Below are 21888 nucleotides of genomic sequence, written 5' to 3' on the forward strand. Positions count from 1 at the left end.
GAGACGCACGGGCAAGCAAACACAGCGGAGTCGCAGATGCGCGACGGTGTCAGGGTCGAGGAAGGAACAACAATCGTCAACCGGGTGCATGCAACTCAAAGGCTAGAAGCTGTGGAGACGGCAAGCTGCGTCAATGTCGTATGCAATTGGGAAGGAGAAGAGGGGGGTAAGTAATGGTTGCGGTCGAGGTTTTGTAATGGGTGCGATTGTTTTTGCTGCTGCTGTTGTTATGGCCCTGCCTCAGGGACCTGCAAGGATAAGGGCGTTGGCGGCCAATCAGAGCAGTGCATTTTATTTTTTTCCCCTGGTCGCCATGGCAACAAAGCTCAGACGAGCCCAGGCCGCGGTGGAGTCATCCGATCCGCCAATGTTGGCCGTTACACATATATCCGTTATCTTATCTGAGCGGTGCCCCACCATGAAATCATCCCTCTTACACAGTAACCGTTACAGCTTGGCATTTGGACCATGTCATCGATAACCTCAAGACAGACATCGAAGCCGCCCAAGTTCGTCAGTGCTAGCGCAACCATGGCGACCGACACGTCGAATGCCTTTCCTTGCGCGCTGTAGGTCACAAAATGAGACATATTCGATCAAGCGGAAAAGAGTGTCTCTGTTTGGACCGCATTACCTCGCTGACTGCTGTTTCGATATAGGACGCTGGACATCCCCTTCCCCGACGCGCGGCTCGCCTCGGTGGCTCTTCAGGCGCTGAGTGTTGACAAAGAGCTCTCTTCTCTGGTCAAGCGCGATCTGACTGCCGTTACTGCCGAAGGGTCATCGGACCCAACCGTCCTGCGAGTCGAGTACAAGGCTGCAACGAATCGCATGCTACGCGTCGCCGTCAACTCCTTCCTTGAAAGCCTGGCTTTGGTTTTGGAGGTACAGGAAGAGCTCGATGTCGATGCGGTGGAGGCACTTCATGCACAGGGAGCCAGGGGGTGAGGGCGAAGCGGGCGACGGAATGTAACACACCAACTGCTTTGCCGCCATAACCAGCCGCTCAACCACGCTGCGCCAGCCTCCAAGGCTGATTCACTAACCCCCGATCTCACATAGGGATGGGGAGAGTGTGTATGCGCAGGCCACGTAGCATCGCGGCGCCCATGTCCGTTGCTCGCGAAACTGGCGGCAGAACAGATATCGGCCTACCGGAAGGGGGTATCATGGTATTCAGACCTGTAAACACATCACTAGAGTCCATCCAACAACCCATCGGTTGCCTTCCGATCACGGTTGTTCTTCTTTGACGTGCAATCCAGGCGACGCCTCACTGGCCCCAATACGTCGTTGCAATTCCTCATCCGCCATCGCAGCATCAGGAGTACCGTCCTGTTCATCATCTCCGTTAACCCCGTCTATGCCCTCACCAACACCGTTTTCCCGCTTGAGACGGCCACCCCTCGGTCGGTGTCTGAACACCTTGATTAAGTTATCCTGTCCGGCGCTCGCCATGGTGCTGCCGTGAACGTCAACCCAGAAACACACCCCCTTGTGCGCGCCCTTGATTCGCTGCACTACCGCCTTGCTCGCGACGTCCCACATGACAATATCCCCGTCCTCGCTGGCTGACGTAATGAACGCTTGCTGGCGGATATTGCCATTATCGTCTGCGTCTTCCCCAGCTCCATCGTCGGCGTCGGTGAGAACGCCGAAGCACCCCCCGATCGAAAATCCCTTATTGGTGTGGCCCTGGTATGTCTTCTTGACGGCACCAGAGACGTAATCCCACAGTCGTATAGAGTGGTCAAGGTTGAAGGCCAGAACGAATCGACCATTCGGGCTGAAACAGACGTTGGTAACCGCAGGGTTGTCTTCGTGCACCAGAGTCCGCAAGCACTGGCCGGTGGACGTATCCCAGATGCGGCTGAGATAGCCGGTTGTTAGCAAACCATTCCCCGTGGAGAGGTTGAAACGAACCAGGACACTCACATCAACCCGTCGGTAGAACAGCTCACCACCAACGTCCCGTCCCTGCAAAAATCCACCCCGCTCACAGGGTCGCTATGCGCGGGCAGGCTCCTCATCAGCCTTCCGGCCCTTACATCCCACAGAAACACAGCCTCGTCGTAGCTCCCGCTCGCCAGGATATTCCCCTTGGGTGAGAACGCAAGGCAATAAACATAGTTGTGATGCCCCAGCAGCGGGCCCCGTCCCGTCCTCCCGCCCCTGACTCCCTCCCCGGGGACACCTGTCCGGGCTCTCCTCGCCGCGGCCGCTTTCCCTGTCAGGCCCTTCATCACTAGCCCCGCCGCCGCCCCAGGGTTCTCTCGGTGGGCGACGGCATGCGCGGGGCTACCGGTGACGCGGTCCCAGAGCCGGATCGCCTTGTCATCGGAGCCAGTAGCGAGGGTGTTGCTGTCGGGCGCCCAAGCCACGCACGAGACGCCCGCCATGTGGCCGACGAGTGTTTCGAGGTGGGCGCCGGTCGCGGCGTCCCAAATCTTGGCTGTGCCGTCGGCCGAGGCCGAGGCAATCCATCGGCCATCGGGGGAGATGCGCACTTGGGAGACGGCGCGGGTGTGGCCTTGGAGGACGAGGTGGGGTTGGTAGTTGGGGATGATCGGAATTTGGTCGTGGCGGTGGTGGTTGTTGGGTTTGGCATGAAGATTCGCTGAGAGTGGAGAGGCGGAGGAGCGACTCCTGCTTCTGCTTCTGCTTCTGCTTCGCGAGCGGCTGCGGCTGTGGCTTGGGGATAGAGAGCGCGAGCGCGAGTAGGAAGCGCTTCGCGAATGGGAACGTCGTCCGGGTGGCGACCGAGAACGACTGCGGGACCGCGAACGGGATGTCGAGGGAGAGGCCGAGGGAGAAGAGCGGTATCGTCTCCTGCCGCTGTCACTGCTTCTGTCTCTGGTTCTGCTTCGTGATCGGCTGCTGGGCGGACCATGCCGAATGGAGAGGCTCTGGTCGGGAAGGCGGCTAGTGTTTGGCGCGGGGCTCTGGGGTGCGCCATCAGGCGACTCAAAACATGACGGGGTGGAATCGACGCTGTCATCTTGTACCCTTCGCCGTTTTGATGGAGGTTCTGTAGCTGGCAGCGCCGTCTCCGGGCTGATTCCCGCCATTTTGGGGTTGAGCTATGTGGTGGTGATGACTATCCGTAGGTGTTCAGATATTCACGGCTTACACCAGCTGGCAGTCGAAATTGCGGTTTCCACGTCGCGTGAGTGCCGTGGTTCTGGGTCAACCTCAAAGCAGGAGAACCTCACTAAATTTAGTGGATCTCGGCTTGGCTCCCTGCCCTTTCACCGATTGGCCAATCAGGTCATCACCCCTGCGCTGAGACTAGCAGCAACTCAAATCGACTCGGACAGTCCGGGGGCTTCACTCAGAGTGAACAAATCCGCTCGTACCTTAGTTGTGGCGTTTGCCCTGGTTCATGCTCGCAGCTGTGATGTCAAATAGTCAAGCTTCTAGACCACTCGGATCGTCCGTATATAAGCCCATTTTCTTCCAGTCGCGCCGGGAAATAACTGTCGTTGCTTTATTGTCAGGCGGTCTAAAATTGGAAACACTCCGAGGCAGATCATCATCTCATCCAGGATCTAGATAATACCGACGGCAGTGTACGTGGAGTAGGCACGCTTTCCGCTCCTTCAACTCGACCCGCACCAACTCACTCATCGTCACCAAGAGACCGAAATGCAGGGCCTGCCAGATTTGCCGGACGAGATCAACCTCGTGACCCTCAACTGCTGGGGTCTCAAGTACATCTCCAAGCTGCGTCGGGAGCGCTTGGCTGAGATCGGCCGTCAGCTCGCCATAGCCAGTCCCCAACCGCATATCGTCGCCTTGCAGGAGTGCTGGACGCAGGAGGACTACCACAGCATCCGCCGCCAAACCCGCTTTATCCTGCCTTATGGCAAGTTCTACCACAGCGCCGCGCTGGGCGGCGGCCTGGCCATTCTCTCGCGCTGGCCCATCGAAGAGAGCTCCATGTACCGCTACCCGCTGAACGGCCGTCCGACGGCTTTCTGGCGCGGCGACTGGTACGTTGGGAAGGGCATCGCCTATGCCAGGATACGCTACGGCCCGGACGCGAAACACGTTATTGAAGTGTTCAACACGCACACCCATGCCCCTTATGAAGGCGGGAAGCCGAACGACACATACCTCTGTCATCGGACGGCCCAGTCGTGGGAAATGGCTAAGTTACTTCGAGGCGCAGCTGAACGGGGCCACCTTGTGCTCGCTATGGGCGATTTTAATATGATTCCCATGTCTCTCGAGCACCAGCTCGTCACCGCCCTCGCCCCTGTTAGGGATGTCTGGCGGGTTCTGCACCCGGACAGCTCACTGGGACCGTCCCATCACCCGGTTGAAGAGGCTCGTCGCCGCCCGATTCCCACCGCCGAGTTCAACATCCACGAGAACGGGGCTGCGTCGGACGGCCCCTATAACACCTGGCGGTGGACCAAGTCACAGCAGAAGCTCATTGGGCCCGGGAAACCACCAGTGACCGTTCCTCCAGACACCCCCGGTACGGCCGTTCTTTCTTCTCTCTGTCCAGTCTATTACTGACTTCCCTAGACCCGCTTGGCAAGCGGCTGGACTACATCTTTGCCGGCTCAGGTGACATCCATGCCCTGGGCGGCGGCTGGGTCGTGAAACGGGCCAACGTGGGCATGATGATGCGGCACCCCGAGCTCGGCTGCTCGCTGAGCGACCATTTCGCCGTCGAAGCGACCCTCGCCTTTCATCCGTTCCGACAATCCGGGCCCTCGCCACCACTGCCCGGATCCCACTCCAACACAGTCTCCAACCGCGACTCCACCACCCCCACAGCAGCCGGCACCCACGACCCGGTCCCGACCACCCCCGAGAAATCCACCACCGACTCGGCCCTCCACAACGGCGCTTACCTCCAGCTCCAGCAGTCTCCCACCCCAAGTCTCGCCCACCTCGCCGAGACAACCTACCACGCCCAACTAGCCTCCTTCCTCTCCTCCTCCTCCTCCCCAGACACCCTCCCGTCCACCGCATACGAGACCATTCTCTCCCTCATCAAGTCCTACACGGCGCGCGAGGAGCGCCAACTCACCTGGCGCGCACGGCACTTCTTCGCCTCTCTGCTCGTGACCGCCGCCTGCCTCGTCGGCGTCTGGTTCACCCCCTGCGGCAAGAACTACGTCTCGTTCATCCTAATGCTCGTCAGCACGCTGGGCTTGGCAGCGGGCACGGTCGATGGGCTGATGGCGTTGCTATTTTTCCGCAGCGAGCTGAAGGCGCTGCGCGAGTTTGAGTGGGAGGTGCGCAACGCGAAGGACTTGCTTTTTGGGGGCGGGGTTCAAGAGGGACAAGGGGGCGGGGACTGGGATGGGGCTGAGGGCGAGAGAGGGTGGTGAGATGGGGAAGAAGGCGCCTGTACCTTAGGGTGTAGGTAAATGTTAATGTGTACGTACCTTATGTGCCTTTGGGCGTAATGTAATGTTCTGACATGAGAAACCAGAATATGCCACTTGAATTCGAGGGAGCCCGTGCCATCGCGGTTAGGGAAACGCTAAAGGAGGTATGATGCAGTATGATACATGAATTTCGCCTCAAGAAATGTTTTGATCCGCCAATATCTTCGGCCTCGTCACCTTCTCTATGTTGTATATATGAACCTGGTACCCATGCCCTGCCCAGGCAAAGATTGTCATAATTCCCAATTACTCTGTGGATCTAGATCCGCTGCATTGAGAGCTCTTTCTTGATTTCGTCGGCGGTGGCACATGGCTGGCTTATCCCGGCTGAAAGAACTTTGGTCTTCACAATGCGTCTCGGCTGCCCCGATCTGAGCCTTCCCAGGGGAGGCAGCGCAGCACCCACCTAGGTCAGCTCAAGTCTCGGAACCGCTCCAGCTCAACCAAGACGTCTTTCAACCTAGGTCGCTTGAAATGATTCCCATCCCATTGCCCGGCAGCCTTGCGTTCCTCCCTCAATCTGAGGAACTCTTCGGCGACTTCAACTTCGTTTTGCCACCACTCCCGAGCAATACGAAGCACCTCCTCGGCGGTACAACTGTCCTTGTCGCGTACGACGAGCTTACTACCCCGTCTTATAATCAGGTTCGACAGCACGTCACGCCTGCCTCTTGTACAGCGATCGATAAGATCCCTCAGCCCGCACGGCGTCACCCGGAAGTCCGGGAACTCGATGTCCGGCTCGTAGCGATACGATTGCCAAACGGCAGCTTTGTGTGGTGCGCTCTGGCCCTCAAAGATGCACCACAGTACTCGTCCGAGCATATAGACCATGGCAGCCTCCTGCTCCGTTTCGTCCAGAGCAAGCCAGGCAATGTTGTAATTGGCATATCCATGCGGCCGAGGGGAAGAATAACCCTCACACGTCTGGAGGACATCCCAACCAGGAAGGAGCCGGCTGAGGAGGGCGGCGAAATGGAAACGAGTCTCTTCGGGAATGGTGCAATTCGCTTCGTCCAAGTCGTCGCTGGCCAGGATACGTACGTACTCGATGGCATTGACCTCCGGGGCGGCAAACTCGCACCACACCCCGCGCTGCTCAAAATCGACCATGACAATGTCATGGGATGCTGATAGGAGGATATTGTCCAGCCGTAGGTCGGGGTAGAACATGCGGCAGCGCTCGGCGATGTGCAAAACGGCCGAGGTGAGTTGTATGGCCCATTTCACCTGCTCTCTCAGGGCAAGGCGACCGTGAACCCGCAGAAGTGGCAGAGTATCTCGGACACTGCCGTTCCTGTGAAAAGGAAGGAGGAAGCCGATTACTGCCGTCTTCCCGCCGAACAGGCAGCGCTTGGTGACGAGGTATTCCGGTCTCGAGATGATGTTAGGATGCGGCTGCATCTGCAGCAGATTCCGCAGCTCCACGAACAGGTATTTAGTGCTACTGGACAGGGCTTTGAGAATCCACAGCTTGTCTGTGCCGTCCTCTCCTCTGTGGTCGCGCATGCGCACAAGACAGACGCTGTCATACATCTCCTGGACAATGCTTAGGCGCGAAATATCGATGGCCTCAGGAAGAAGTCCAGGAGAAAGCGCCAGGGCCTCATCCAATCTTGCCAACCCGAGCAACTCCCTTTCCAAATAGTACGTTGGCACGACTGAGATCCTTGTCTTCCGTATATCCATGGAGAGAGTGTCGAATATGATGCGCGAGCCAAATGGCAATGCATTTAACAATGTCGAATACGCATCATGGCCCATGGTCGTGACCCAGGCCTGCAGCGCGCGTACAATGTGCCTGGAAATGCCAAGCCGACGGAGTCTTGGGGCATCCTTGGTGTGGAAGGCGACATTCAGATCCAGCAGCTGGCGGAGAACGCGCGACGCGACGGCCTCGTCAGGGATGAACACATCGAAGCGCATGGGCGGAGGGAAAGGGAGGAAAAGCGGCACGACAAAGAACTGGGTGCCCAGGCCCGTGCCGCCGTCAATCCTCCAGAGGGGTTTCACGGGGAAATCGAGGCTGTCAATGCGGTTCTTTGGGTTGAGTTGAGATTCATCCCACGAGACATCAGGGGCTGCCGTGGTCATGCGTTTGGACAATGATGACCCTTGCGAGAAGGCAGCCGTGGGGTGGGTGACATCGTGGATCGCTGCTGAACCGAGCTCCATGGCAAAGAGGGTGAGACTGGATCGAGGGCTGTTGTTTAGGGAGTGAGCCAGAAGAAGGTACCATGCTGAAGAACGCTGACAACCACCAACCTGAGAGGTCTGGAACCCCTGGCCCGGACTGCCAGCAACAGACAAGCCGTGAGTCCAGGTGGCGGCCCGAGTCACAACGTTTAGTTGACATTACTTCCAAGTCGTTGGGCATTCATGGGCTGCAGGCTCCCGAAAGAGCTCAAGGCGCGGAGAACGGGCACTTCACCGGTCCGGATTTCGGCGTCCTCCCGCGACCCTTGGCTCGCGGAGGCGGGTTCTCGTTCTTTCTGTTCAAATTCTGGCCGGACTGGCGCTTCGGCTAACGGTAGGAAAGTTGCTGGGTGAGTTTCGTCTTCCCTCGACTTTGAAAGGGGAAAAACGAAATCCAGCGGTATTTGAGACATGGTTAGCCCTATCTGATTGGCTATCGTATTTTCCATGCCCGGGGTCCGTAGTCGGTCCGGATGCAGTCAGGGTCCGGAGGTGAGCAGCCGGGCCAGGAGAGGGTGGAGACATGCTTTGGGGCCGGGTACTCCGAACAAGTACGGAGTTGTGGTGGACAGCATGTGCCGGTTGACCCTGTCATATATCAACATCCATGCAATGCCCGTTGCTGGCATGGCCGACTGCGGTGCCGATGCCATCCACGTGTATGAAGCCTGAATGAAAGAAAAGTGCCAAGGCACCTCGTGGGCATGTCCGCAACGGAACAACACTCCACCTACGCTGGCCGAAGAATTAACATGGTTCAGTTGGGCGGCCAATGCCGGCGTCCTGGCCATGGCTTGCATAAGGTTGACTTTGCATAGCTGGGAAAAGCCAACAAGATCCTGTCGCGATGCTGACCTGGGAGTTGATGCCCCGGGGAAGAGCAGGAGGTTGTCCACAAACACTGTCCGGTGGAGCCTCAAGTCTGGGGGTTGACGAGAGTGGGATTTCGCTGCTCCAACTCTGCCACAGCCACGCATCAGCCAGCAAAAGTGTATTGTACCTCACATGCTATGGTGAAAGCACAGTTTAGCAAGGCTACTTGAGCAGAAAAGAGCTGAAGGCAAGCGGCAAAGGGAGCCGCCGTAACTGGCGGGAACGACGTCAGGGGTTCCGGGGCTCATCGAGCATTCTTGTTCCAGCCTTCAGGCGGATCTTTGTCATCCCTTCTAGCCTAGGTATCCAACTCTACTAAGTGAAGCGTTCAGCGAGAGGCTCGTCAGCCAAGCAAGGGTAATGATCCCGAGAATGTGGGAGAGGCATCATCGGCCGCGTTTGGTTTCTTGTCTCCCAATTTCAGGGCAGGCTAACGTCGGGGGCCAGTTCCATCCAAAAGGGAGGCACTCCTGGTAGGCGCGTGGTCTACATACCGTTAGTTATCATACCTCGACTTCTCCATTGCGGCATACTCTATTGGCTATCACCCAACCGACTCGCTGCATCCTCCTCAGAGTCTGGGCGAGGGAGAGACGACCTATCTCGGAAACTCCGAGAATCTGGGAAACACGGCGTCTCAGCTGATAAAGTCGAGCTTTTGGCGTCGCACAGCAGCTCAACGCCAGCCCCCATCCAAGGACCAAGATCAGGAAGCTGCAGGAGCTATCCGTACTTGTACACCGGCGTGGGGGATACACGTAGCTGTGATGAGACCAATATTTCGACGCCACACCAAATGTGTATCCCGCCGAGTGGTTGGCACTGCTTGTGAGGCAAACGCCACCCCATCCCACTCTTGCTACTCGGGCTTCTTCAGCGCAGGGAACAATGGAGGTAGTACGTACTACTCCGTAGAGCACTGATGAATGCCGTGACCATTTTGCAAACTTTGAAGTCGAGTTGACGGGGCTGCGGATACCGGTGAAACCAGCCGTCTCTCGGTTGCAGGACCCGAGCCGCCTTGTGCTTGAGGGACCCGCTATACCTGCAAGCTAAATTGACCGGTGAGCAGGGGGTTGGTCAGCCGTTTCTAATGGGTGGTCAGGACCCACAACCACAACAGGCGAGTTGCAGCGGCCTTGATGGTCGGTCGGAAGAAAGTCATGATAAAGAGCAAACTCACTGAGCATCCTAAAGTGACCGGATGGATGTTGCGTGGGTAATTCGCCGAGTATACTATAACTTTGCTGTGTAATCCGTACTCCGTATCCCGTCTGTGGTTGTGATTGAGATTGGCCGTAAAATTGAAGTTTCTTACGTAACCTGGACAACGTCGGCCACGAGCTCGAAATTACACAGCAGACGGGAGCCTTCTTCTGTCCTTTGGCCGGCTTAACCGTGTGTTCCTAAAGGGGTAACAATCCTCGTGGGCTGGAGATTCGGTTCGTTCCTTTGGTTACGGGCATTGTCTTCTCTGTCTTTCCGTGGACGCCCAGTGCTCCCTTTGAGGCCCTGAAATGCCGTTGAGAACTTGCCCTGATGAAAAGTGCTCGCATCCTGCAAGTGGGTCCTTGGTCGAATCAACTCTGAAGGGTTTACGGAAGCTCGGGAGCCAGTGCAGCAACTCAAATGCAAGTCAGTCGCGCGTGAGCTTCGACGGTTTGGGATGAGCTCTCGGTTTAGTGTAATAGACCCCGGAAATCAGGTGCACCCTTGCCTTACATTAGCGCATACGCAGGAATAAGATCAGGGACGAGCTCGTTGACGTCGGCGAACGATCGGATGTCCTTTCGACAGAGGCCTGAGCAATCCATGCCCATGTCGGTAACGTTATTCTGAGTCCCGTCCCACGAGAGATTGAAGCGGTGTGGCTGCCACGTGAGGTGGCGGCACAGCGCGGAAAGCAGCCGAAGTCCCGTCTTGAAAGCGCTGGGAGCGACAGTGTTGTTGATGATGCTCCAAGAGAGCTGTAGCCAAAGTCGTTCCGTCTTTGTTGTCTGGCTGCTGTCACGTCCAAATCGGTTGCGGCTTGGCGACATGGGACGCTTAGCACAGGGAGGACTCGGCTTCGCAAGCCAACCGGTAAGGGCGGGGGCACTTGATTAACAGTGAACAACACAACAGCTTCGACTGCGTTGAGAGTCTCAGTCCTTGCCGCCTGGGCCCTCTTCGACCTTAAGATACAGCTTCAGCGCGAGAGACGACGAGGCCACGCAGATACCTACCTACGTCCATAAAGCTGCCCACGTCGCGCCAAGTCCGACAAGCGCACTAAAGCCGGGACGCTAGAACTTTCCCCGCTGCTTCTCGAAATATGCGATTGGCTGTTGACACGGACCATGCTGTCGGTTTGCACATTTTCTGGGACTCTCAAAAGGCGAGATCTGAGAATGAAGACGGGTGAGATGAATCCGAGGGTGGGTATATTCCTGCAGTTATACGCCCACACAGGACACGACATGCCTAGAATCTCTGTCGGCTGTCAATATGGCGGACTCTTAAGTACCTAGGTAGAAGTTCTGCGGTGCCCACACCGCACACCGCAGTAGCATGACAAGTGCCGCCCTGTGCAACCTAATCGTGCAACGCGCTGTGGCCTGGTGACGGACCATTTTTCGGGACACCCAGGGCAGCTTGGCTCATGGCGCGGTCGCATTCAGCTTCCCGCCATTGCACTCCCCTGTTCGGATTTCCGCGCTCACTGGTCGCTGCTTCCATTCCCCGCGACCGGTGAATCTCTCTCCTTCCACTTCATCTCCTGACAGCTCTCACCGATTCATTCTTTCTTTGGCAGCGAACGAGACCATAGCATTCTTCACCGGCTGTCCAAGACTCCACCGAGCAACAACCACGACCCCATCCCGGTCTGTGCCGTGAGACATCGCGCGTATTACCTGCTCTGCGGACCAAACTGGGCAAAGGAGTGAGAGGACGGATCCCGAGGCCACCATTGGACACCACCCAGCGGCAGACACAGCAAACCACCGCCGACGAGCGAACCGAGTCGGACCTCGAGTCACTTCGTCGGGAGCTGCGCAGGGTACGAGCCAGCCTCAGAACCGCTCGCCCACCAGTCAATTGCGCTCCCAATCGGCAGCATCGCCAGCATCGGTGGTCGCCCAACTAAACCTCCAGAAAGTCAAGCACCTCTGGTTGGGATGCAGTGAGCGTCTTCGCTGGCCGCATATCGCCGCGACCACCCGAGAGCGTTTCACCTGCTCCGACCACGTCGCCGGCTTGCTTGTCCGAGCCCGAGTACCTTGCACGCCCGCACCCCGGGACCGCACTAGCCGAAGGGCAAATTAGCCCCCCCAAGACACTTGGGCACGGCCCTTTGGGGTGGTGGTAGACGAGCAGCAAAGTTGTGCTACTTGTCGTCTTTGGCTGTTTCTTCCTCGATCTCGTCACCCCCTTCCCCCCCCACCGTCTCTCTCTGTGCGCCTCGTTGCGGCTCCTGCTCGGGTACCGCGCTCTCCACGCTTCCTGCACGACTGTCTCGTCCCTTTGTGGCGATGGCTCGTCCGTGAGATGCTCGGCGGCCCTGGGCACCCTTCCCTTCCCCTCCCTCCCCACGCATGGACGTGCCTTCGGAGCGGCTCACCCCAAGTGGCCTCTTGACGCCTTCCGGTGCTGGCTATGCAGCTTTCCCTGTCGCCCCTTGCATACCGGGTACCTCTCCACCAAGTGGAATCTGGTTCGAAGGTTCCCTCGGACTAGCCCAACATAATCCCCCCCGGTCCGTCTCCATGATGGTAAGAAAATTTCATCTTCTCTACCCACAGTATAGGGCTGGGCGGCACTGCGGCAGGGTGCATGGCGGAAATCACCGATTGTCCTCGTGGCTGCTCCAAGTCATGTCTTCGACCTTCCACTCGCACCATGCACCCCCCCACTCGTGTCACTTACACACATCCATTCCTGCTCCAGCCCTCTCCGGTTCCTCTCCCCTGCCCTGTACCGTCACGTCCTGCCTCACCGGTCCGCGCCCCATCTCCTCAGCTCCCTTCTTAATTCGCCAAATATGCGGTGAAGTTGACAGTGCTGTCCCAGAATCCCAACCTCAGAAAGCGGCGGGCTTACGGCCACGACGAGGTCCCTGCTACTCCAGTGGTGCATGGCTGGACTCAGCCGCCAATTGACCTCGACACGCTGTCCTTGCCTGTCGAGCATCGCTATATACTAGACCAGGGTGCTCTGTCTTATGTCCTCACGCCGTCCGACACTTTCGATCAGCGGCCTCAGTATGCCCTGGGGCGGACCGCCTTCTTTCTGAGCCCGCCCGTAAATGCTCAACTGGCCTTCAGCAACCCGCAGTACCCCTATCCAAACAATCAAGAGCAGCCAAACCTGGTTGCACAGCATCACTCGCACAAGAGACCCCGATTGAACCAGAGCATCCCGATGCCGGTATCGTACTCGGACGACCTCCCTGTGCCACATGGCCAGGAGAAGACGCCTCTGGGCATCCAGCCGGATGGCGGTACGAACGCTGGCCGCAAGTCTTACGGGCTGCTTCCCGGAAGGAGCCTCTCATCGGGCTGGACGGGCGCCCGGCTGGCCGATTGTTTTGCGAGCATTTCCATGTGCTCGCCGTTTGAGTCACAGCAATGTACGTTTTTTGATGCTGCGAGTTCATGGCCAGCAATGCTAACCGCATCGCCAGCGTGCGAGTCACTCGCTTCACCCCCGTCGTATGACTACCAGGACCACCGGCCACCGGCGTTGGAGACCACTGTCGTCTCAGCTCAGCCTCAGACCTCTCTACTTCCTACACCCGTGAGCCCGGATTCGACTGCGCTCTTCCTGTGTGACGATCCTGCGATGATGGCCCAGTATCTTGCAAGCTATCCTCCATTGCAGCCCGAGCGGGTCATGGATGTTCAGCCTGCCATCAGGAGGGAAGAAATGATCTACCCGGGCGTCTCGGCAACTGTCAAGTTCGAGTGCGACCAGCCTTATTTGGTTGACACCTCGGTGCAGGCGAGTTCTTTACCAGGCGCTTACGGTGCGACAGGCGCCTCTTCGCCCTATGACGGGCGCGGTATCGCCATGAGCTTGTCCTCACACTTCAATCCGGTGCAAGGTTTTGACGGCAGGTCAACATCGGAGCATGCGCCTGCCCATGACGAGCCTACGTCTGTGGATTGGTTCCCTGCCCCCAAAGCAACTCCTGTCAAGCGCGGCCCCTTCAAGGATCAAGATTCGCGAGAGAAAACGGCCCTTACCAGGAAGATGGGCAGCTGCATTCGATGTCGAATGCAGCGGATTCGCGTAAGTACTTGCCAGTGCTCCGCAGAATCCCGATCAACCTTGTGGCGCAGGCACGCTCTAACTGTCCGTCGCAGTGCAACCTTGACCCAGAGAATGAGAGAGGCCCGTGCTTGTCATGCAAGAAGATTGCGAGCAGTGCAAAGGTGTATCGGCTGAACTGCCTGCGTCTGAAGATCACCGATGTGAAGCTTTTTAAGCCTGGCCAGGTCAAGGGGCAGGAATGGACCAACCGATGGAAAGACAGCGTGATGGACGACATCGGCACCTGGGAGTCGTCTCAAGTACGAACAATTGAGGTCACGGAGGGTTACACGGGCCGATCGGTCAAGCTGAAAGTCCGGCAGTTCAGACCGCAAGAAGGGGACAAGGTGAAGCGATCATGGGTGTCAAAGAACGGCAACCGATACGAGGTAGAAGTCCCGGCCTTTGCCATTGTAAACCTGGACGACGCCAAGGCCGAGTTTGATCAGTACATCAAGATTGGCCAGGCCAACTGCTTTCAGCGCTTGATGGGTTCACGAGACGAACTGCTCTGGCAGACGTATGAGTTGGCCATGAAGGCGGCAGGGGACCTCTCAAAACCACTTTCGGAGAGGAGCCTGCTGGTGGCGACTCTCGATCTCTGGATGTCTGTCCGGCTGACGACCAAGTCGTTTGAGATTGTCGGCGATGATACATTGGGCATGCCCAGGGACATCATCAAGGACCAGGACAGCGCGCTGTACCGCAAAGTTCCCCTCCCGCCGGTGATGGGGGCGCAGATTGATTCGCTGCTCATCCACCAGATCCAGCCCCGACTTCGTCGGAAAGCGCTCGAGGAGCTGCAAAAGATGACGCAAGAGAAGAAGCAGAAAACGTGGCTCACGACGTATCTGGTGACGTTCATCCTGTTGCACAACATTGCCCTAATTACCAAGCACGATGCAGACTATGCCAGAAAGCACGGCATGCCGGTGAGCTACCTGGGGATGTTCCGAGGCAGCGGGGAAGCGGACTAACGGCGACCACCACAGACGCGGTTCGCGAGAGAGGCCAATGTCAAGGAGTACAACGCGGGTGAGTGTGCCACGACGGGCGTTGCGATACAGGGCTTGGCCACTGATGCGGTACCATTTAGGTGCGAATACGCTGCTTGCCTACTTTCACTACTGCAACAAGGCTATCTACCCATTCTCTTCTGAATGCAAGGACCAAGATCTTCAGACATTAGCGGAGCTCAACGATGAGGAATTCTCGTTCGTGCATAGGACCAGACGCTGGGTCGCTAAGCGCAGTGAGTCAGTCCCTAGTCCTTGTCGAGCGTGGGGCCGTCTCTTAACAAACGTTGTGGCAGAAAACGAATGGGAAACCCTCTGGGCTCACGATGAATACGAGAACGAGTTCTACTACCTGAGCCAGCTCTTTGAGCACAACTGGCAGCCCCGGACCATGGCCTAGGGAGACTTATTGGGCGTCACTTGGCGGCTCATGCCAGCTAACTACACAGTAACTTTAGCTTGGCCAATTCCCATGGAAGAAGAGGGGGAGTGTGGATTGCGCGGTATGCATGTGCAACCAAGGAGGAGCCCGGGATGGTGTTCTTTGGAGTTCACCATCTCTCGAGAGGGGCCTAGACTCTGATTTACAGTATGGTTGGAGTACGATATTTCTAGAACTGGTTTTGGATGGCAGCTAACAGGTCGCCGACGAGGGGAGGAAGCGCTTGTGTTTCCCTATTGACATCAGGATATACTGGTGCAGGTACGTCAAGGCTTAACATGATGTCCCGAGCATGTACAGTATAACTCACCTGGGGAGAATGCTCAACAAACTTTCCAGGCTTCATCATGGGCCCAGTCCCTCTGCATGCTTCTCGACCTGCAGACACTTGCGCATTTTCAAATCCGCATGAAGCTGTTGTGCTAAGCCAGCTGGCATATCCATGCTCACCATGTTAGCAACCAATCGCGGGAAGGGCGCGCTGTCCCGGTGCATTCCGCATGCAGATCCCCAGTTTTGTGCTCCACTATCTCCCGAGACTGGCATGGCGGCATGCTCCCAGCACCAGGGTTGTCCCCCTGCGAACCCCCTGCGGAATGGCAACACAGATCAGATCTCTCACTTGATCGGGTCCGATCTCTCTTGCTTTTTCAGGGCCCGGACTGCATGGCGGATGACGGCAGACAACCCGGGGACGCGACCCGGGCCACTTGAAATCTCGTTTTCGTTCTTGTTCTCTTTTTCCTCTTTTCTTCTCTCTTCACCGGCCCAAGCCACGCGCCAAACCGGTCTCAAATCGTTTTACATTTTGCTTTCCCCTCGGGATCGGGCAACGGCACCGCTGAATGTGCTTGGCCATGCGGGAGCACACTGATCTGTCAAACACACAATCCTCCGGTTGCCCCGAAGTCTTGAGGAGCACCAATCCCCAGCCGCCCGCACACGAGCAAGCATGCCATTAATTTCTGGTGGCGTCCTCCGAAGTGCCTGCAGCAAGAAATCTGGGAAGGAATCCTTCCCGTCCCGTCGGCACGTCGAGATCAGATCCCGCGAGAGGCTTGCGGTGTGTCCAAAACCCTCTCGCATTTCTCCTGCGTGCATATCTCCGCCCTGGTCTATCCGCCCAGGTTCATGGCCGTTTGCTTTCCTTTCTTCTGCTCCCACCTTTGAGTTGCTGTTTCGTCGGCAGAACTGGCTGCCGCCAATGCTTGTCTTTCCTCACCTTGCCAGATACGGTACCTCGTACCTGGTAGTTTACTGCGTACCAGCGCCGGGCCTGCAGCTCGAACCGGAAACACGACACTGAGAAGTTCATCAGTCTTCCTCGAATTCTCCCGACCTCGATGAGAGCCATGTTTCACAGCACCCGTCCTCCTCCCGTTTCCCGTTACCTGCCTCCTGGAGCTCCAACGACCCCCGTCATAGTCACTTTCCGTCCGTTTGCAGTTTCCGAGTCTGCTGCACAATCCATGCGTTCTCTTCTTCATGCTACCCTTACCACAGTACTTTCTATCATCGACATGTATCCATATCACACCCCCTACATGCACATGCTGCATGGCTAGCACTGTCCACCATATTCCCCCAACATGTGTGTTCATAACTTCGGCAGTCGACCTTGGCAGTGCCTCCCCGGTCTAGACCATCCTATACCTGCACTTCCACACTGCCATCCCTGATTGATGCGTCTTTCTGCGGCTTGCGTATCCAAGACGGCCTGGTGACAGCAGGCGATCCCATCCTCACCTCTGACGCCGAGAAGTGCAAGCTCACGGCAGTTGCCGCCTTCATCAGGGTCTAAGGGGGGGCGTGCCCTTCCAACTTCCTCTTCCGTTCAGCCCTCCTCGGCAGCGCACCGCCCAATCTTTTTGTGACCTCAACCCGGAAGTCACCGCTTCACAGTCCCCAGCCCTTCCCGAACCGCCGCGTTAGGTTCTCCCAGCCCGATATCATTCCACTGTGCCAAGCCCCGCCGCATCCTGTCCACCTTGTCTTCTCTCTGCTCATCGCCGCTGCTGGAGAAGCGGCCGGGTGTACACAGCACGAGACCGCCTTCCGGGGGCATTGGGCCAAGCCGCCTCTTGCTGGGTACCTGCGGCCGCTAGTTTTAGTGTCACCCCTGGGCTCATCCTCACTCGCTCCTTGCCCTTACCGGCCGCAGAGGACCGCTTCAACGGTCCTACTTTGGCTTCCTCGCACGCCGGCTCTGCACTTTTCCTCTCGCCGACCACAAAAAAGAGACAGGATGCTGACAGACAGTCGGTTGTTCAACCTTGGATGTTTGACCATTCTATCTCCTGTGGAATGCAAGACTCTGCTTGAAAAGAATACCTTTTCCTGCCGCCCTTCTTTATAAGTCGTGGACGGAACGGGCTATGTGGCATCGAATACTCCGTTTTCTTCACCATATATCGTCACGCTCGTGTTTTTGCTGCGTTTAGCAAGGTCATCGAATATCTGTGCGCATGCAGGATATAAGCACCCAGCGATTCCAGCACACCAACAGCGGCCTCAATTGGCGACAGGATAGCTCTCCTTGTTCAAGGTATGACTCCGCTTTCTGCTCGTTCTACTAACCGGATGTTTCATGCACGGGACAGCCATCGAACCATGGTTGCATCTGTTTACGGGTCAGCAGGCCAACAATGCCGGTTTCTGATGTGCAAATAGGAATTTCACTGTCACCATGGGCCCCGTCGCCGCAGGACCCGTCCTTGCTGCGGCTGCTGCCCCCGTCGTGGGCACTCCCAGCCTGGCGTTACGTGCCAAAGCCAACGCTGACGTTCCCGCCCTTCCGGCCGGCTTCCCAGCCCACTTGCCCGATAAGCTGGCCTGGACTGGGTCTGACTTCAACAAGTCGTCCGAGCACATCCTGGTTCTAGACGGCCTCGGTCTCGCCGAGGTCAGGGCTGCTATCGAGTACTACAAATGTAAGTGCTCGCTAGTCAAACCAAGAGGCTTTCTGTTTCTCTTCCGCTGATCCGTTGGACAGCCCTCGGTCAAGATGGGGACCTTGTGGAACCCTCCAGCTTTCCGTTGCCGACTCTGGGTCCATTACTCCGGGCACTCAGTCGCGATGTTCACAGCGGCAGGGGCTTCTGTGTTATTCGGGGACTCAACCCCGCATCGTACTCGGTTGAGGACCTGACTCTGGCCTACCTCGGCGTACAGTCGTATATCGCCGAACAGCGAGGCCGGCAGGACAAGCGCGGCAATATGCTCGGTCAGTGTCTATACGCTACTTTTAATGCACCTAGGCGCTTGCTGATGGTAGGGGCAGTCCATATTGTTGCCGACAATAGCACCAAGCAAATGGCCGAGCATCACCGTCACTCGACGAAGGCCATTGTAAGTTCACCCCTCAGTGCTGTTGTTGTCCGCACACGTGAAGACTGAATCTGCCGAATGCCAGACCTTTCACAACGAAGAGGCCGGCGATGTTGTCGGGTGGTTGACTCGCAGCACTGCTGCGGCGGGTGGCAAGTGCATCATTGCTTCGGCTTATACCGTCTACAACGTCCTGGCTGCCACCCGCCCCGATGTGATCCGCACTCTGGCTCGCTCCGATTGGCCATTCGCCATGTAAGTTGGGCTTGCGCACGCATGAACGTGAGTTTGGAGTCTCTGACTAGATCTTGTCTTAGGCCTCGATTCCACTGCCGTCCCGTCGTCTTCTACCAGGACTCGAAATTGATCATGAATTTTGGCCGTGCCGCTCTCATGGGTAGCGCGGCTCATCCTCGACCTCAGCACCTGCCTGCCCTGACAGCCCGCCAGGTCGAGGCTTTGGATGCCATTGAAACCATCGCCCAGGCCACACAACTGGAAATCCAAACTCAAGCGGGCGATATGCATTTCATTAACAACCTGGCCATTCTTCATCGCCGCGAAGGCTTTGCCAACGGACAAGCAGCGACGGAAAAGCGTCACTTGGTACGCATGCGCCTCCGCAGCGCCGAGCACGGATGGCGCATCCCTCGAGAACTTGCCGCCGAGTGGGACGAGGCGTTCAAGAAGCAGGGCGTCAGGCACTGGCACGTGGAGCCGATGCCTCATTACTTCTTTTCGATGCGCATGCACCCCAACTAAAAGAATCGGACCCCTGAACCCACCTCCATTACGCCTGTACCTCTCTTCCGCCCCTTTTCCCCTTGCATTTGCGGCGTTGTCGAAGATAAAAAAGATGGGATGGGGAAGGGAACACGGGGGCGTTTGGGTCAGCATTTGATTCCATTTGTTTAGACACATGGTCCCATGGAGGGGTAATGGGCGAAAGAAAACGGAACAGTCACATACGGGATATCTGTCTCTTGTCGGTGTACGCTAATAGAGAAGTGTCAAACTGCTTTCTCTAATCTCGATCCTCAATGTGTGGTATGGCTGTATGGCGTCTTCCTCGTGGGTCCGAGTTTGATCTCGGATACGAATTTAGTTGACACATCTTGGGTATTGCCAACTAGAACGGCCTTGATTGGCAAGTTGAAAGAGAGCTAGAGAAGGCTCGATGGATGAGAGAGTGCAAAGAAACTAAGATGCTTGGGGATCTGATAAGCGGAGGTCTATACCATATTTAGAAACAGGTGCAGGAAGAAGCATGCTTGGGATCCACGTAACCCAGCCCAGATCTTGGGTTGGCTGCATTAGGCCGTAGTGCTAGTCTGGTCGGAGGAGGTATAGTTGTGCTTGCTGCCAACATCTAGCACGGCGGTCTCCGGAGCACCCAGATAGCCGAGTACTTTCATCAATTTCATCAAACCGAGTCGCTGCATACTCACTGCAACCGCAACCAACTTCCCTGCTACCGCAAATCATCAAGAGTGACTCTCTCGTTTCTCGCCGAGTGATTGACGTCCGGCTCGAGTTTATAGTGGGTCACTCGGAGGGTTACATCCCCCGGCCGGACCGGAGTGGTCCTGGTTTAGGCCCGACTAACACCGCAAGCCCCCACTTGAGACCACACCCACCACCGCCTTCAGTTGTCTCACCCGACACACACCTCTGCCCAGAGTTCTGATTCTGTCGACTAGGTAGCCCTCAACTGTGCAAGCTAAACTCACTCGGAGGGCGGTGTCCCTGCTCGCCCGCTTCCCCGCCGCATGCTTCCTGGCGATGTCATATCTGCTAGTTATCCTTTCAAAGAAAACATCGTGGTTTCAATTAGCTATGACATCAGTCTTTCCTCCTACGATAGAACCCCGTCCGTGATTTATGCAGCTTGTGTATGTAGCTCGGTCGGTCCAAGCAGCTTGGTAGGCGACTCGGAGTCTGACCGGGAAGCCACTCCATTGGATCGAAACCGGCGGTGAACTGTACCATTCTCAAGCAGAGAATGCCATGGTGTATCTGCCCACGACCAAAATGGGAGGCTTACGGACTACCTAACTAATCCGTATCCTCGGTGAGTCGTCGGGCTCATTCGCGGCGGGAATCCCGCCAGCCAACAACCACCGGTCGTCACACCGCTTCATCTCGCGCCAGAAGACATAGACCCAGAGGAATACTTTTCTGTATTTCCGTGCATATTCTCGCAGTCAGTGCTGTGTGCCTCTGATTTCACCTTCGTCTCGCTATCCTGTGTCGGCTTGTATTCGAATGGTGCCGTTGGATGCACTACGCGGCTGGAGAGTTGGCTGGAAGTGGGGGGCTCAGATATCTTGCCTTTCTGTACGTGATAGTTCATTTATTCTTCCCACTCCCGGGCGGGGGGGTTTGAGAGAAGAGAAACCTTTGTGCATGCCTTTCGTTCAGGGTGTGTCAGGTTGAGACTATCTCTGACAGTCCAAGTCATCTATCTCCCTTTCCCATGCAACACGATTGAAGGTTATCTCAGTACTCAGGCCTCCTTTTCCAGGGCGTGCACTCGATGCGATGCGATTCTTCGATGTGAAGGTAAGAACCTTGAAGCATGTACCTATATGTACCTTACTTTCCATGACCACGGTGCAAGTTGGTTTCATCCCAGGAATGAGTTTTGCGCACCCCCAGGATATCTCGCAGCTAGATGCTGCTTATAATTCACGGCCGTGTGGAAGATTCGTCGGGAGACGCCGGTGGTAGCACATTTCCCTCGGAATAGACGGCATGGCAAAAGATACAGCGCTTTGTGTCCTCCAGCTACAATTCGCAAATAAGAAAAGCAATCGACTGCGATGAGGGAAGGAACGTGTCCTGGCTTCCTGCAGCTCTGAGCATGGAAGGCACGAAATCCTATAAGCTCCCCCTTGTTTCATCTCTCTGCTAGCCTTTCCAGCCACGAGCTCAACGGTGGTTTGACGTTGAGGGCCTGTCAATGTCACAATGTCATGACCTGACGTCCGCGCACTATCCTCGATGGCAACTTTCCCCACCTCCCTACCTTCCGAGTTTGCTAATCTTTGCTTTGCTTACGCCAGATTGTCATTCCAATTTATTAGCGATGAATCATGCCCGGCTCATTCTCAAGCCGAGGCCGAGAACTCTCACGTCCTTGTGGCCCTCCCTTCATCAAGCTCCGGACGATGGAGGTTGGTCTCCTTTGGTCTTTGGCTTTGCCCGGAGTCGATTTCGACACTGGCTGTGCGGATGGACGTCGTCATTGTTGACCGAAAGCCGATTGTTGGAGTGGGATTCGCCTTTATCCACAGCTCAGGAACAATCTCCATGGGAGGTTGGGTAGCTTTCA

General features: G+C 56.7%; 8 protein-coding genes across 8 annotated transcripts; 4 read left to right on the plus strand and 4 right to left on the minus strand.

Annotated features, from left to right (window-relative positions):
• Positions 1 to 468: 468 nt before the first annotated feature.
• On the plus strand, positions 469 to 1298 carry N657DRAFT_639912 (Pcc1-domain-containing protein; the record flags this gene model as incomplete). Its single annotated transcript, XM_062791865.1, has 2 exons — positions 469 to 569; positions 660 to 1298. The coding sequence occupies 2 exons, from the start codon at positions 469 to 471 to the stop codon at positions 946 to 948; spliced, it is 390 nt and encodes a 129-aa protein (XP_062653086.1). The 3' UTR covers positions 949 to 1298.
• On the minus strand, positions 1234 to 3082 carry N657DRAFT_686666 (WD40 repeat-like protein; the record flags this gene model as incomplete). Its single annotated transcript, XM_062796848.1, has 3 exons — positions 2888 to 3082; positions 1936 to 2617; positions 1234 to 1870 (listed from the first exon to the last, which is right to left on the minus strand). The coding sequence occupies exons 1-3, from the start codon at positions 3066 to 3068 to the stop codon at positions 1234 to 1236; spliced, it is 1500 nt and encodes a 499-aa protein (XP_062653087.1). The 5' UTR covers positions 3069 to 3082.
• Positions 3083 to 3334: 252 nt separating this feature from the next.
• Positions 3335 to 5611, plus strand: N657DRAFT_67312 (DNase I-like protein). Its single transcript, XM_062795673.1, has 4 exons — positions 3335 to 3569; positions 3638 to 4483; positions 4534 to 5397; positions 5453 to 5611. Exons 2-3 carry the CDS (start codon positions 3646 to 3648, stop codon positions 5346 to 5348), a joined length of 1653 nt encoding a protein of 550 aa, XP_062653088.1. The 5' UTR covers positions 3335 to 3569; positions 3638 to 3645; the 3' UTR covers positions 5349 to 5397; positions 5453 to 5611.
• On the minus strand, positions 5479 to 8047 carry N657DRAFT_686668 (uncharacterized protein). Its single transcript, XM_062796849.1, has 2 exons — positions 7674 to 8047; positions 5479 to 7611 (listed from the first exon to the last, which is right to left on the minus strand). Exon 2 carries the CDS (start codon positions 7581 to 7583, stop codon positions 5820 to 5822), a length of 1764 nt encoding a protein of 587 aa, XP_062653089.1. The 5' UTR covers positions 7584 to 7611; positions 7674 to 8047; the 3' UTR covers positions 5479 to 5819.
• Positions 8048 to 8780: 733 nt separating this feature from the next.
• Positions 8781 to 9755, minus strand: N657DRAFT_67782 (uncharacterized protein). The gene is made up of 2 exons (XM_062796018.1): positions 9586 to 9755; positions 8781 to 9529 (listed from the first exon to the last, which is right to left on the minus strand). Exons 1-2 carry the CDS (start codon positions 9640 to 9642, stop codon positions 8981 to 8983), a joined length of 606 nt encoding a protein of 201 aa, XP_062653090.1. The 5' UTR covers positions 9643 to 9755; the 3' UTR covers positions 8781 to 8980.
• A 2377-nt stretch (positions 9756 to 12132) lies between these two features.
• N657DRAFT_639918 (uncharacterized protein) lies at positions 12133 to 15566 on the plus strand. The gene is made up of 7 exons (XM_062791866.1): positions 12133 to 12229; positions 12528 to 13086; positions 13141 to 13748; positions 13823 to 14701; positions 14762 to 14804; positions 14866 to 15021; positions 15082 to 15566. Exons 1-7 carry the CDS (start codon positions 12227 to 12229, stop codon positions 15183 to 15185), a joined length of 2352 nt encoding a protein of 783 aa, XP_062653091.1. The 5' UTR covers positions 12133 to 12226; the 3' UTR covers positions 15186 to 15566.
• A 656-nt stretch (positions 15567 to 16222) lies between these two features.
• On the minus strand, positions 16223 to 16972 carry N657DRAFT_67352 (uncharacterized protein). Its single transcript, XM_062795694.1, has one exon. The coding sequence runs from the start codon at positions 16826 to 16828 to the stop codon at positions 16343 to 16345; it is 486 nt and encodes a 161-aa protein (XP_062653092.1). The 5' UTR covers positions 16829 to 16972; the 3' UTR covers positions 16223 to 16342.
• A 631-nt stretch (positions 16973 to 17603) lies between these two features.
• N657DRAFT_67587 (Clavaminate synthase-like protein) lies at positions 17604 to 19592 on the plus strand. The gene is made up of 4 exons (XM_062795852.1): positions 17604 to 18157; positions 18220 to 18575; positions 18640 to 18809; positions 18872 to 19592. The coding sequence occupies exons 1-4, from the start codon at positions 17914 to 17916 to the stop codon at positions 19314 to 19316; spliced, it is 1215 nt and encodes a 404-aa protein (XP_062653093.1). The 5' UTR covers positions 17604 to 17913; the 3' UTR covers positions 19317 to 19592.
• The last annotated feature ends 2296 nt before the right edge of the window (positions 19593 to 21888 follow it).

The sequence above is a fragment of the Parathielavia appendiculata genome, assembly GCF_033297405.1.
Source record: "Parathielavia appendiculata strain CBS 731.68 unplaced genomic scaffold N657scaffold_1, whole genome shotgun sequence".
In the NCBI taxonomy this organism is placed as follows: Eukaryota; Fungi; Ascomycota; class Sordariomycetes; order Sordariales; family Chaetomiaceae; genus Parathielavia; species Parathielavia appendiculata.